The sequence below is a fragment of the Cottoperca gobio genome, chromosome 10 (assembly GCF_900634415.1).
Source record: "Cottoperca gobio chromosome 10, fCotGob3.1, whole genome shotgun sequence".
NCBI lineage: Eukaryota > Metazoa > Chordata > Actinopteri > Perciformes > Bovichtidae > Cottoperca > Cottoperca gobio.
In genome coordinates this window covers 2,608,277-2,623,220 of record NC_041364.1, presented here as the reverse complement: position 1 = coordinate 2,623,220, position 14,944 = coordinate 2,608,277, and the positions used below count along the sequence as shown (strand labels likewise).

Below are 14,944 nucleotides of genomic sequence, written 5' to 3'. Positions count from 1 at the left end.
AACTAAAACAATAAATCCCATAGACGTCAACATGCACTCCTTTATTACCGTTTGCATACTGGAAGTTAAACCGGTCATAATTCTCTTTCTAATAAGTTTCATGCCAAAAACTACATTTAACAAGATTACGTTTGAACACATCATGATAAAGTTATAAATGAACCTAGCCTAATACAGATTTTCACTAAACAGAGCTTGAACGCATCATAATATAACTGCGTTAGCTCAGTTATTTAGTTTAGCAGGACTGTGCAGCCCACTGGCTGCTAACAGCTTTACGTTAACTAGCTCTTCTCCTGACGACTTCAACACAGATTTGTTGTTTACAATGAAACATGAAAATATATGTTCTTCCTAAACACCCCGGGATGACGGGGACCTGACGGTACTACCGAGTACGAGTACTGTGTACTGTAGAAAAAAACAGTACCTTCACGGTTTCAGAATTTTGGCATCGACTTGGTACAGAAGAATCGGATATTGTGACATCTCTAAAAAGCATAGTGATAAAAAAACTAGAAAACTATTTTTAACATTAGATTAAAATACCTAAAAAAAAAAAGATATGTTCTCAACCAGCTTCTTACTATAAGCAATGGGATCCAAAATACACACAAATAAAGTTAGAACCAGTTTATTATTTCACAGGAGACATTGCTTTTCTCACTGCTTATTGAAGTTGCAGCCCTCCTGTGCCTTCATAAATGAGTCTTGCATCAACTCTTTATGTTATACGAGATTGGGCGCCATCACATCTGAACTTTATTGAGTGGGATAACTATAATATGAACGAGTTATGTATGCCCACACAAGCATGTAGGCACATCCACACACACACAAACAAACCGTCACATAAACGCACGCACCATCCGCCCGTGGTGTGGAGACAGAGGCTGGCCTTAGATTGCTGAGTCATCGTTGCAGCCGCACCAGTACTGCCGTTTCTCCTCATCTGCTCAACTGGAGTTGATGAGTCACACTGGGAGCCTTTTTTTGTTTGTTTCTAAAAACGTGGCCCTAATCTGCAGCGAGTTTTCCACGGCCTTAAACCACATGAAAGGAACAGGGCTGCTTTCATTTAGCGTCCCTTAACCCCAATAAGCAGGGCCGCCCAATGTGCAACAGTCACCAATACGACACAAAAGAAAAAGAAATCCACAATGCTCCCTCACAAACTCAATAAAAAATGTCTTGGTTGGTTTTACTGGAAAGTGAAATGTGCCCTAATTTGAACGGTGCTCAAAATCAGACGAAGCGAGCCGACACACATTGGGGAAATTACTGTTTTCCACTAATTTCACATTATTTGAGGGCTTCTCTCATTTAAGTATTTGTTAAATCCCAAGATATTGCTGTAAACTTCATATTTATTAATATATCTGGCTTTGCACCTCCCAATTTCCTGCATTTCCAAGATCCAATAACTTGAATTGACTTGTCTAAATGTACAAAAACTAATGCCATGCTGTCTTGTTGAACAATATTCACATTCACTCAATGCTACTATATCTAATCATGCATTAACATCACTATTTATCTAAATTATCAACAGTTGTTTGGAACAAAGAAATGTTTGATGTAGCAGCCAGAAAATCCAACATTTCAATAGACTTGTAGAAAAAGATATCTGACCAGCAGCATTAATGTAGGGAATAAAACACCGACAAGTAACTTCATATCTTGTTCACAAACGTAAGACTCAGTCATTCATCATTACTGAAGTCTGTGCCCTTTACAAAGAAATAGAAACTTGTCCAGCTGCAATTCTAGCCCAACTCAGTGGAGCAGCCCAACAACAGATCAACATAAGGTCACACCTAAACTAAAAGGCAGCTTTGTCCCATCAGCAAAAAAAAAAAAACCCTGTTGCCTTTAGTTTGACCCACATGCCTGGGTTAAATCCACCTATTTGAAGCCAGCTCTTTTGTTCGGAAGGGAGAAAGTGAGGCATGATGGCAGGTTGTGTAAAACTCACAAATTCATTCAAACTGGAGGACTCCAGTCAAAACACGGCACTGGCCTTTGTTTCTTTATTCCCCGTCTTCGCTTTATCAGAGGAATGTGCTTTGGTAATCCCAAATCATTGATGATACACTTCAACCCAAGTGTCAAACCCTTCAGACAGTGCAAGTACAAGTATCAAGTGTATTGTCTGAACAAGACGTCAGCTTGTGCTGGTCGACTTAAAGCAGAAGAAAAGCAAACTGAAAAGGTGGAACTGCTTTTTATCCGGAGAACTGTGGCTCCTGGCCTTTGCTGGCAGGCATCTGCCAAACTAATTCATCACAGTGCTTTTTGTAATATATGAAATAAAAACACATTCTTGGAAGGCTTAAATCAATAACAGTATTCGTAAGAATAGTTTTCTATTCAATAATAAAAGGTTGTAACTAAGGACTATTTTCATTAACGTTTAATCTATTCATTTAGTTGATTTATGCGTTATTAAATAGGTAGAATGCCGTTAGTGTGTTCCTGTAGGCCATGATGACATCTTTACATGTTGTTTTATCCAACAGACAGTCCAAAATCCAACAATATTCACTTCGCTATGACTGAAGACCAAGAAAAAATATTAAATATATTCATATTTGAGAAGCTGGAACCAGTCGGTTGTTTGTGTGTAAAAAGTGCATAACATAGATTAATGAGATTCATTGATAAAAAAAAGTTATAAAAAGCTTTGAGCAGAAAAACATGCACGTCTATTTCCCTGATGGTGTCGTATCAAAATGTCGCTAATAAATATATGTTTTTGCAGATAGCCTCTTTGCAACTTTTGAGATAAGAAAAGGTCCAGTTGGCCGTGGATGCAGACGTACAGATGGAAACGCAACGATCAAGTTGCACAGAGGCGACGTAAACCTGTGTCTGAACCAGTTTAATGTATTAACACAAGACTGGGGATTACTATCAACAAACAGACTTGTTTGTCTTTGACTAGGCTCAAGAATTTGACAAGGCCTCTTACAATCACTCACTAGCTAACATTTAAAAAAACAGCTGGAAGGGGGTTGGGGGTGTCAAAAACTCCCCAAAAATCTGTGTTAAACAAACTAACCCTTAACTAAATGAAACTTGTGTCGAGTAAAGTACAGACCAGAATCTGTTCAATCCAAACCAAGTATGCACCCCTGATGTCAATTAGAGGTCATAATGTTGGAATAATAATTTATTTTTTAAATGTCACTGCCAGTTACAGACAGTAATCTTTGCTTCCTGAAACCAGATATCATCTACGAGCAGGGGAGTCGTTACGATTGTTTGTGTACAACGGTGCTTAGAACGCTTTTACACCTGAGATGGCGAGAAGGCATTCGCCCAAGTGCTTATTTGGCTCGCAAACAAAACAGGCTGCGGTGATAAGCATGGTGTCTTTTGTTGTCCGCAGATTTGAGGCCTGAGGTTTTCGGATGCTACAGAAAACTTGTTTCACGATGAGAGGCTGAGCAAATGTGACTCGTCTGCAAAAGGCCCTCGACATCCAGCGTGACACAGAGCAGAGCTGAAGTGAGAACCCAGCAGGGTTCAGTCTCTGGTTATGCCCCTACGATAACCTGCCTTTTATCTGAGAGGGTCAAACTGAAGTCAGAGTCATCGGTAGAGGCCACTTGATTACAAGCAGATGACAAGAGAAGCACTTACTTCCGAGGGAACAAGTGTTTTAAAAAAGTGAAGAGTTGGTTGAGCTGTTGACTTTGGTGAGCATTAAAAAATAAAATGATTTACCTTGCTGAACGTTTGACCCACTTCCCCCCCGTGTGTGTGATGTTGAGATGGTGGAATAAGCATTGGCAGATGGCCAGACAAGAAGTGTGAGTGTGTGTGTTCAGTGCTGCATTCCAGCCTGTGTTGCATAGACTGCCTGACCTATACACTGTAGACAAGTTGTGCAAGGAAACCACATACACACATGCAGCTCCTTTCAAAGCTTCTGCCTACAATAACAGTCCATCTTGATCGTGTTACATGCCCGGGCATGGCCCTCGAAGTCCACAAGTCTACTGTACTTCAGTTTCACATCCGCGCTTCATCTTTCTGCAGTGCAGTCAATCGAGTCAGTCAGTCAGTGAGTCGCAGCACCTTCCTCATGAGTCTCCGGCCACCTAAGCTCGGCTGAGACTTAAAAATATCTGACCTTTCTTGAATCAGAAGCCAAGCAGAGAGACAGTCCCACCCAACATGCCACACCAGGGGGGTAAACCAACAAAACCATGACATCAAATAAGTGGAGAGGCTGCTGAGGCGGAGCTATGCGATGAGTGTGAGCAATCAGAAGAAAAAAAAAGGGGGGGAGGGGTGCATCAGGGTCAGGAGGTGGAGAGGGAAGGGAGGGGGAGGGGTTGGCTTTGCATTTTACATTTCTAGGCAAACCAGATTCCTAGATTTCAAACACTACCTGGAACCAGCAGTGTTTCAATTCCAATGCTCTTATTCTAGATGTTACCAATAAGCCTCGTCAATAAGCATGCAAAGCAAATAATATGCAGCTTTTTATTCCTAACAAAAGTACACTGCAGGTGATTTCATGCAGGGATTCAACAATCTGTTGCTTTGATTAGCAATTCACCGGATAATTACTTTTTCAATTATTCTTTCAGTCAATGTTAGAGAAAAAAGTGAAAATTGCCCAAGGTGGTAGCATCTGCAAAATGCTTGATTTGTCAAAGCCACAGTCAGAAACTCAAAGATATTCAGTTAATGATATGAAACTGAGAAAAGCAGCAAATACTCATATGTGGGAAACAATTGTGAAATAATGCGTCTGTAGTTAAGATAGTTAAGATAGTAAGAAGCAAGAAAAGAGAAGATGGCTGTGTTTGTGTGTACGTGTTGGTCCTTACCTCTTGAAAGCCTCTGTGGGGTTCCTCTCACACTCTCCAGGCTGCAAAGTGCTCTGCACAGCTGGGTCGCGCACCTTCTCCTCGTATCCCGGCAGCAGCCCGCTGCGGCAGATCTGAGCCACCAGACCTCGGATGAACCCCCCGACGCACAGCGTGTCCGAGTCGTCCGCCCGGCAGAAGTGGAAAGCCAGGCTCTGCTGTTGCAGACCCCGGTGTGTTCCCTGGACTGATGTGGGCCATACCAGCTCTGTGCCAAGTGCAGTTTTCCCGCTTCCCGGCCCCCCGACCAGCAACACCCCCCAGGAGCTACCTGACTTTGTGGATCCTGCTGTCAGGGTGCTGGGATTGGACGCACCCCCGCCGGGCGTCAGCGGGGGCTGCTTACTGGGAGTGCTGGTCACTCCACTGAGGTTGTTGGTTTTCTCCTGGAGGCAATGCTGGATCTTATGGAAGACCCACTCCCGGCAGTAAAAGCGCTTCCCCTGCAGCAAACTGGTTTGGGCCATTTTGATCTAGTGCTGCTGTTCCACCTAATCCTCCTCTTCATAGGGGTCCCTTCATTCTGACCCTCACATTTTCAACTCCAACAAAGGTCGGCAGTAAATTCGAACATCCATTTTGCCGACTGAAGAGGTATCTCTCGGAAAGCAGGCTGCAGTCTGGCCGTCCTTGGTGTTGTTGTCAACAAGGAGCCAGAGAGAATGTAATTTGAATGAAAGCAGAGAAGGAAGCCGAGCCGCTGCAGATGGCAGAAAAAGCAGCCAAGCTATGGTGCTTTACAGAATATCTAGGTCAAAATAAAAAAAGGAAATCAAAATTGAGGCTCAAACCATAGATTTTCCACCAACTTTTTCCACAGCTTTCCCACTGGTTGAACTGAGTGCTCCTTGTTATTATGAGTGTGTTGCTTTAGCATGGCGCTGGGCATGGCAGGGCACCCGGCTCTTGAGTGCATCCACTGGCAAACTCAAGCCACCGCCGCTTGATACAATTAGCCATGAGAGTTGCTGATATATTTCCGCTGATGCATTTCAGATGCTACCGAGGGTGACCAAAGCGTGTTTCCATTACATTAACATGGAAGGGACTGCCAGCGCAGAGTCAATCTCTCCAATAACATACTATGCCTGGCTCTTTCCCTGGAAAACAGAGACAGAAATAAAGGAGACATTAGGACACATTTTAAATACAACTTCATGCTTTATGCTAATGCACCATTAACCATCCTCCTCAAGGAGATTGTTGAGATATAATTAACAGTGTTCAAGGCAGGGATGAAGGTGATGAACAAATAGCAGTATTAACAAATCTGTACATGCATTGCCTCCCTTATAAGCTGCAACAGTTTGCCACTACGTACTGAATTATGATGCACGTTGTTATTTTCCAGCCTTCAAAAGAAGGGTGAACTATTCCTGCAGATACAAAAAGGTGGGTACTGCAAGTTATTTTGTGGCGCTTTCATCCTCCACAACCCACATCACTGCCTGCAACTAAATCCATGTTAGGGGTTCGTCCAGTTTCTCTAGTCTATCCACTGATCCCCCCCCCCCCCCCCCTTCCTTCCTTCCTTCCTTCCTATGTGGCTTTAAATCCCAAACAGTCCACATCCGTCCAAAGAAGAGGACCCACTTCCCTGCACTTTCATGCGTCGTTTACATGGGTGGAAGAGAAAGGTAACCCACCTTAAAAAAAAAGGCTTTAATAGTTGTTTTTAAATTTAAAAAAGGTGTAATCTTAGTTTAATCCAGAGTAACGGTATGTATGCATGTGAATTAGGAAGTGGTGTTAAGTGCCATGATGATGGATCTTTGAAAATGGGAAAGGGCATAACATTTAAGCTTCTCTTGATATGATTTATGATGCTTTTTGGCTAACTGCAGTTTAACCACCTTTTTATTTAGCCCTTCATCACAGTCTACTACTGCTGCTTCTCTATACTAGAGCAGCACATATTACCCAGTCTCTCCAGCCAAGAAAACACACACACACACACACACACGCACAGGCACGCACGCACGCACAGTCTTGCTGGTTACTTTGTAATGCTGCCAAATAACAAGGTTTTACACGGGCTGCGATACATTGCCACCTTTCAGTTTTGTGTAAGCCGCTCCCTGCATCCAACACAAAGCTTTACCAAATAAATATGAAACACATCAAGGGTCAGCTGTTCTGAGGCCAATGGCGACAAAGAATCAATCAAAGCACACGACATTAACTCAGCGCAGTGACTGAAGAGGCAGCACAAGTCTTTTGTATGGCCACACAAACCTCACCCATTTCAGATGGGATACAATTTACACCTATGGGGGCTTTTTAAAAAACCGTCCAGACTAGGTAACAGTTGCATGCTCTGAGGGGGAAACCCCCCAACACAGACGGTAAATGTAGCCTGTCGTGTTACTGCAGGCAGACCAAGCTGTTCCTTAAACTTCAATTTAGCCAATTGTGGAGCGTTTCACTATTTTCGCTACAGTTTCAAATATCTCTCACAGCCCCAGACGGTTTTCCTCTCACCTCTTGCCTATTCCTCTTGCTGTTTTTTTTTTTTTGGGGGGGGTTTGCTGTTTCCGTAGTCAACACCATGTATGTCCACGTTAAAAACCAAACGATTCAGATGAACAATTTCGACCGTTTCCTCCGGTGCAATTCAAAGCCCCAATGTCTGCGTTTGAGCGACGTTCACGTCTTCCTTTGAATCGGTGTTTTCTGTCGGTGTCGGCTCCTCCTGCTGCCCGACACAGCTCCACAGTGAGCCGACTGACTCTCCGCCTCCACTGCATGCAGAGCACACACACCAGTGGGTGGCGCAAGGTCTTCTGGGACTTGGAGTTTTAACCTCTTGTCGCCATTAGTCAAATGTAATAACGTTATCCAATAATTGGTTAATGAACAGTTAAAAGATAGTTGCAAATAATCTGTTATCTTCGTATTTAATCATAATTTAACCATTTTCTGGTTGGTTATGGCTCAAATCTGTGCTTAGTTTTTCACACACACACACACACACACACACACACACACACACACACACACACACACACACACGCACACACAGAGAGATTGCCAGCATACTGATAGTAGATGCAAATGATGAAAAGCTTTATCACATGCTTCTCCATCTGTAAGAACGTCCACACATGCCTGGGGGTTGTGGGTTGAATGCTGGCGATGTTTCTTTGATGTTACACTGGAATATGTCTTTTGGATTTGGCATAAGATGCAATAATTTCTTCTTTAAAAACATGATGTAACTGTTGTTGGCTCCCTGTCTCCATTCTGCCCAAGGCTTTTCATTTCAGGAGACCCCGTGTATTTGCAACATCTTCCCGTGGTTGTGACGAACGGGTTCAAACTGCACCAGAGATTTTTATTACAACGTTGGCCAGCGGAGCAAGAAGCTACTCTTAAACATGTCTTGAATAAAGTTATCATGTGTGCATGCCACAGGTAGTGCTGCATACTGGAGCAGCCTTTACTATTGATGTACCATTTAATATCATTCTATTTCAATTATTCCTACTTTGGCATGTATGTTTATGGATCTGCTGTAAAACTAATTGAGGAATCTGAAATGAAAACATTTCCATGTTGCTCTCACGGCCCAACCGTTAACAGCTGACAGACCAGATGTTGTCATTGTTAGTGAGCAGCAGGCAGGTGCCTGTTTTGGAATTATGTTTTACTTTAGACAATAACTTGAGGAGGCTTCCCACTAGTTTGCAGCCTGAATATGAAGGCTAATCGTCTGCATTTCTATTCGGCAATGTCCATAGATTGCAGCTAGTTTTGAAATAAAAGCATGTCCCTTTCTTCTGGTCGTGTTTCATCACTTGTTATTTATTTTTAAATTCAAGTGAACTTCAGTTAAATTTGAACATGTTGACCTGCAGCTTGTTGTGCGTTTCAGCTGTAGCTGCAGAACACATTTAATTTGTTACATAAGCCACTTTAGAAATGAAATAGTGCAAGTGAGCAACAGAAATGTGAGATTCCCTCCCTTCCTTCCATCAGGGATGCACACGGGACCTGCAGGTTGATGTGTTTTGATCTAGCTGGAGGCTGCTGATCTTCCAACTTATTTATCGCTCCCTGAGGAAGGACTTCAACGACTTCAGGGACTTTTTCTTTGAGGAGAAGCTGCAGTAGTACCTGACAGTGTTACCGGCTGATCTGTTGGGGCTACGGGCTGTTTCAGGTTAATGGAGGAGCATACACAAATCGATATGAAAACAGCCTGATAACATCTGACAAAGGACAAAAACTGAAATCTAGGGATGCGTGCTTGTAGTCACTGCAGCATTGTCGACACTTTTTATACTTTGTTGGACACTCACAGCACTAAAGGTTAACACTTTGGTTAAGGTTAGGGAAAGATTATGGTCCTGGTTTAATAGAGGGCATGCGCTGATGTCAATCTCCCACCAGTCGGACCTGAAACAACTTCCTGCAACAGGGTTGCTGTTATTAAGGCAGTTAGACTCGTGATCCTCACAACCTACCAAAGAGCCAGAGGTCCATGGACATTGGCATGTGACCAGACGGGTTTCCTGACATTAATGTGTATCTGAAAGACAGAAAGCAAAGCATGAAGGCATAGAAAAGTCTAGATGCTTGGTAATACTTCAAGGTGGGATATGTTGGTGAAATGAGAGAGACGAGGACACCAGTGGATTGTTTATTTTATTACACCTTTTAATGTGGAAAACTGTAAGCTAGCTGCGTTTGTAGGTTAGCTTACGTTGCCCACTCAGTGGGACTTCTTCCTATTGTGACGTCACGTGTTTAGCCTCTATACAGAGAGTTTGAAGTGACTTGAATCCCAAGACACAATTTGTTTAGTTGCATTTAACCAGCATCACTTTCCCTAACCTATCCGGAGTCTTTGTTTGCCTAAAACGAACCACAGTCCAGATGCAAAGTGTGCTTTGGAGACCCAACATTCACCACGACTCTGCTGCAGACGTTCATGCATTCACTCTAAACTTGTAAACTCTTCCCTCAACTGCACTCTCACTGATAGATTAAGAGAACTGCGAAGCAGGATGCATTTGATTGCACTTTGCCTCGGTGAGAAGTATGACCGTAGATCAGGGAGGGTTTGCAGAAGGAAAGGATGTGGACGACTGTTGTTACAGTGTTACTGTAGTATCGTGATGCAGATTCCAAATGTTCAAAGCCTGTGACAGTTTTTTTATTGTGACTATCATATGCAGCATGACTGGAATCTCAACCAGGCAGTCAGGGGCCCGCTTTCCCACCGGTTATTTTAGTTTATTATTGTGCTCACATGGTGCACATTCCTAAACATGGGGGACAGCGGCCCCCTGACAGATGAATCCGGCTATAATATACAGCACATGAGCATCAGCACAGCTCACTGCACGTTGTCACTGAAACTGTTGCTTTTAAATTGATCATTTCCTCATTTCAATGTGTGCAACATTATAGAAGTTCTAATATCAGAGAAGAACTGCAAGATACACCGTTTATGTCTGAAACCTCATCAGTAATAAGCTGCAGTTTGATAAAGTCCTTGTAAACATCATTACTGAGTTCCACACACATATTAGAAGCCCCCATTGGAGGATTTTGTGAAAATCTTAATGATCTTTTTGTTAGGTTTATCGAAGAGCAAAATAAGCACTCCACAGAGATAATAAGAGTGTTTGAGAACAACACTATTACAACAGCAGCAGTAGGACGCCTGCTGATCGGGGGAAACTCCTTCTACCTACAGCCGTCTGCTTTCAATTCCGCAACAAATCAAGCTCGATTCCCCGCAGAGTGTTTCAAATAGTAAGTATTACATGAAGGACTCCCATTATCGAGCGTGAACGTCTCTCACTGAGAACTTGTTGAGGTTCGATTCTGTCGAATTCGTAACCTGTTGTGTTACCATGCAGGGCGGGGAGCACGGAGCTGCCCCCTGTCGATGCAGAGAGGAGGTAAACACATCCATATATTGAACTGCCCTCCAGAGATCACAACCACTGATCCACCGTACGCACTGCAGCTGCACCTCAACAGAGAGGCACGAGAAAGACAGGAGGAAGATGTCTTGTATTTCACTCTTATTCCACGTGATTGTTATTATTATTATTATTATTATTATTATTATTATTATTATTATTATTAGTATTATTAGTATTATTATTATTGTCATTATTATTATTATTATCATTATTGTTATTATTGTTATTATTATTATTGTTATTATTATTATTATTGTTGTTGTTATTATTGTTGTTATTGTTATTATTATTATTATTATTATTATTATAAGGCTGCAGCTAATGACTATTTGCATCATTGATTTGTGAGTAAATGAGATTTATGATCAAATTCCTGCAAAACTAACAGCCTCAGTTATACTTTATGTTTGCTGCTAATTAGCAATTGTACTGCTGACATGCTAAACTAAAGATGGTCATAATAGTAAACATGACATGCGAACATGGGAGCGCTGTCATTGTGAGCATGTTAGCATTTAGCTAGTCTCAGTGCAGCCTCACAGAGCTGCATGCATCGCACGTCTGTGTTCGGAGCAAGCAAAGTCAGTACTTTACTCAAATTCGCTGATATTATCCCCGTGGGATGATACTTGATTCGGCGTAACTTCCGCTTATATTATGAATATAACACTATTTAAGTTTCTTTAATATTCAGAAAGACCTTTTGATCCGTTGCCAGTTTAAATGGATCTCATTGGCGTGTAGCTAGATGAGCCTCCTGCACCCAACATACTGTCAAAAACCTTCATTTATAATTGCCAACACAGCTTCCATGATTGATGATCCTCTGTGTTGTGAAATATGGTGGATTTGCGGTGGAATTCTTTAGTTGACAAATTACGAACATGGAAGATTTACACATGATTAAGATCACAAACAACATCTGCAAATTAGTCTTGAAAGAAAAAACCCCTCGTTTAATCACCCGGCTCTGGAACTTCTCTGTATATTTAAATGTATTTTCCCAGATGTAAGAATGAAGCCTTTAGTCATAGGCCTACGGCAGTACAGGCATATTTCTACACCACGTTGCACACAGACGCAATATGTGGCCAGTTCTTAGAGAGTGCTCAGCAAAACATGAGTAGTCTCCAAAATGCCTTCCAGTATCAGCAGGAGCCAAGTTACAAGCTCACTCCCCCCAAACTGCAACGCCGCATGTTGCTGTTTTTCACGCCGAGATCAACGTGTACGTCCTCTCTCACCGCGCTCCCCAATCTGCCAAATTCACATAATTGCAGAGATTCTTCTGTCTTGTTGCCGACTAAATGCAAACGTAAAGTAATAGTCCTCAGAAGGCTGGATCAGCATCATTGTTCCCTCTTTTGTCAATATTGAGAAATATTCCCCACTTTCTTATGAACAGCTTGATGACGCACATTTGGTGATCGGGGTTTGGCTCTTCTTCTCTTTGACTTGGCTGCTGCTCCAGTCAGCTATGGAAGGAGGTTATTGTGGTTGTTTGACTGCAACTTCACCGTTGCTTGTTCCTCATTAATCAGCTAATTAGCATAAAGGCCACTGTAATGCTTGTAGGTCTGTGTTTATGTTCGTTGAGCAGTGTCCATGCTTTTACTTTGGCACATATTGTTGCTCATATTAGCTTTGCACGGAATGCTAATGTAGCGTTATCAATAAAGGCTCATATTGGATGTTGCACATTGTTTACAGATAAACAGGCGACAGAAGCACACAGAGAGAAACGGAGGCAGCTGTGTTGTAAAGCTGCCTCCATAATGATGATTTAAACGTACACACAACCTCCAAAACTACATTTGTTCCTGTGTCTTTTGTAAGTAACGTGTATTTATGTAATGTTAAATGCACTTACTATATACATTGTGTGAACTGTGTGTGTTTTTAACATACTGTTTGCACATCCAGTTCTATATTTAGACCCGAGCAGGATTAGGACTGCATTTAGATCAAATGTCAAATGAGCAAATTCATTAAAAAACGTTAAATAAGTTACTCAAGACACAACTTATCATAGAAACAACACTCAGAATGTATTTCACTGCATGACGGTGACTCAGCATTCACAACACCATGACTAAGTGGAATACACTCGTAATCATTCTTAATAATTGCATCTGTGCTTTTCCTGCTATGACGAGCCAAAATGTCTGCTGTTCAACCAATAAAAGAATATATATGAATATAGTGTGTCTGACACTTGATTAAGGGGGGGAGGGGGGAGAACTCTCAAAATGTCCGCACAGGTCCCTGCAGAACAAACACTGCGTCGTAAATACGGGAATGACTTTTATACAATGACAAGCAAAATCAATATTTCACCACCCGAGAATGATAACGTGGTCATAATGAAGAATGAGGATGCTGACCGTGATAGCTCAGGCAACACTTCACTCCGTCTCTGAATACAGGCTGAGTAAAACATAATTGGCAATCATGGAGGCCGAAGCTACGGGCCTGAAAGCGCTAATTTGAAATCACAGGCTGGCACTCCAAGAGTTTTCTTGTGCTGCAAGTGTGCATATATATATATATATATATATATATATATATGTGTTAAATTGTATGTGTGGGTGTGCTCATGAGCCACAAAGTGCAGAAACAATTCAGATGCGAGAGCAGATTAAACTTGGCATGTACCTTCGTAGCATTCACAGCTGATTAGTGTGTCCATTTATTTATAGAATAATATTTAATTGAAGTGATTCATGGCGGCACACACTCTCTTCATAAACCTTCTCTGCTCTGATCCGCTTCAATGCAAGCTAATGTTTTCAACACCTGGCAAAGAAAATACTCTTTTGTGCGTAATTGAGTCGTTTAAATGAGCTTTCAACTCAGCGGCTCCCTCCTCCAAACATTTTAGTGTCTTTCAGCTTGTTGTTTTGATTTTATGAGTCTACTGTACTCAGCGAAAAAGGGGTCGACCGTTTGCTAATCGCTCAGCATCACAGGTGGAATAAGAAAAAACGAGTTAATCCTGTTTCTGGTGAAAATGTACGAACATTTCTCGTCATTGTTGACAATTAATCTAAATATTCAGACGTTTTTGTTGTGATTTTAGACCGAAATTCAGACAAAAGTGACAAAATTAAATTAAGTTATTCATATGTCTGACATTATGGAGAAATGTGAAGTTGTGTTTGATAAAATGCAGCTTCTTTTGAAAGATTTGAGATTATTTCAGTTTTGTTATTATGCCCAGAAGAAGGTTTTCTCGTTAGATTTATTTCTTCATGAAATATCTCTCTCCGTATGCTTTTTACTCACTCACGTCAGTGTTTTAGATTCTGTTTGCTTCTCATGATGGCTGTGTGGCCCAAAGGCCTTTGGAGTAATAGAGATTTTCTCTTTTCCTTGTCAGATTGGACACGTCTTCCCCGCTCAGTGTCCTCAGGCCTGTACACAAAGAGTTGACAGGCAAACTGCGTGCTTCACATGAGTGACCCCTCAGAAAACGAGGGGAGCGCATTTGGCAGTTTCGAGTCCACTGAGCTGCAGAACGTGAGGTTTCACAGCGTTCCTCAGATCAGAGAGATATGTTGATGAATATGTCATGAGTGTAGAAGCATATTTAGATATTTACTTTGTGGGGGAAATGTGATATGTCTGATGGGAGGAAGGCTCCAAAAGTACATTTTGAATCTTTTCCAATGAGCTTCTGATACTTTATCGTACACTCATCGACCTTATGTTGTATCTTGTTTTACTCAAAACGTGTGTGACAGATAATACAGTCAATACCTTCAAGGAATGAAATGTTGACATTTGAATAAGCGAATTCACAAGCTGAAGCTGTGTGTCCATGAAGACAGTGAGGCTTGATGTCAAAGGTCGAAGTCCGAAGTTATGGCAGAGAGAAACCAACGTGCACAGCTGACCCGAACGCTTTCACTTGTTTTCTGAATGCTTAATTTCTCCCCGAAATACTTTCTCCAGGTGCGACAGCCTCTGAAATCATTCAGCCAGATTGCTTCCATTGACTTTATTTCCTCTATATGGGTCATGAACTTGTGTCCCTCTTCTCTAGAAACTGGTGTTTGCTGCTTCGCTACGGGCTCATCCAGCCCAGCAGACTGGAACTAACAACCACTCTCTGAAATATTT

The 14,944-nt window shown here is 41.9% G+C and overlaps 1 protein-coding gene across 2 annotated transcripts in view; it reads right to left on the bottom strand.

The window, feature by feature from the left end:
* ankrd50 (ankyrin repeat domain 50) overlaps positions 1-7,610 on the bottom strand; it is a 32,983-nt gene extending 25,373 nt beyond the window's left edge. For both annotated transcript variants that reach the window (XM_029441270.1, XM_029441271.1), the window contains exons 1-2: positions 7,365-7,610; positions 4,845-5,983 (exon numbers count right to left, since the gene is read on the bottom strand). In XM_029441270.1, the coding sequence (XP_029297130.1) occupies positions 4,845-5,350 (506 nt within the window). In that variant the 5' untranslated portion in view covers positions 5,351-5,983; positions 7,365-7,610. The remainder of the gene's footprint in view (positions 1-4,844; positions 5,984-7,364) is intronic.
* Between the last annotated feature and the right edge of the window lie 7,334 nt (positions 7,611-14,944).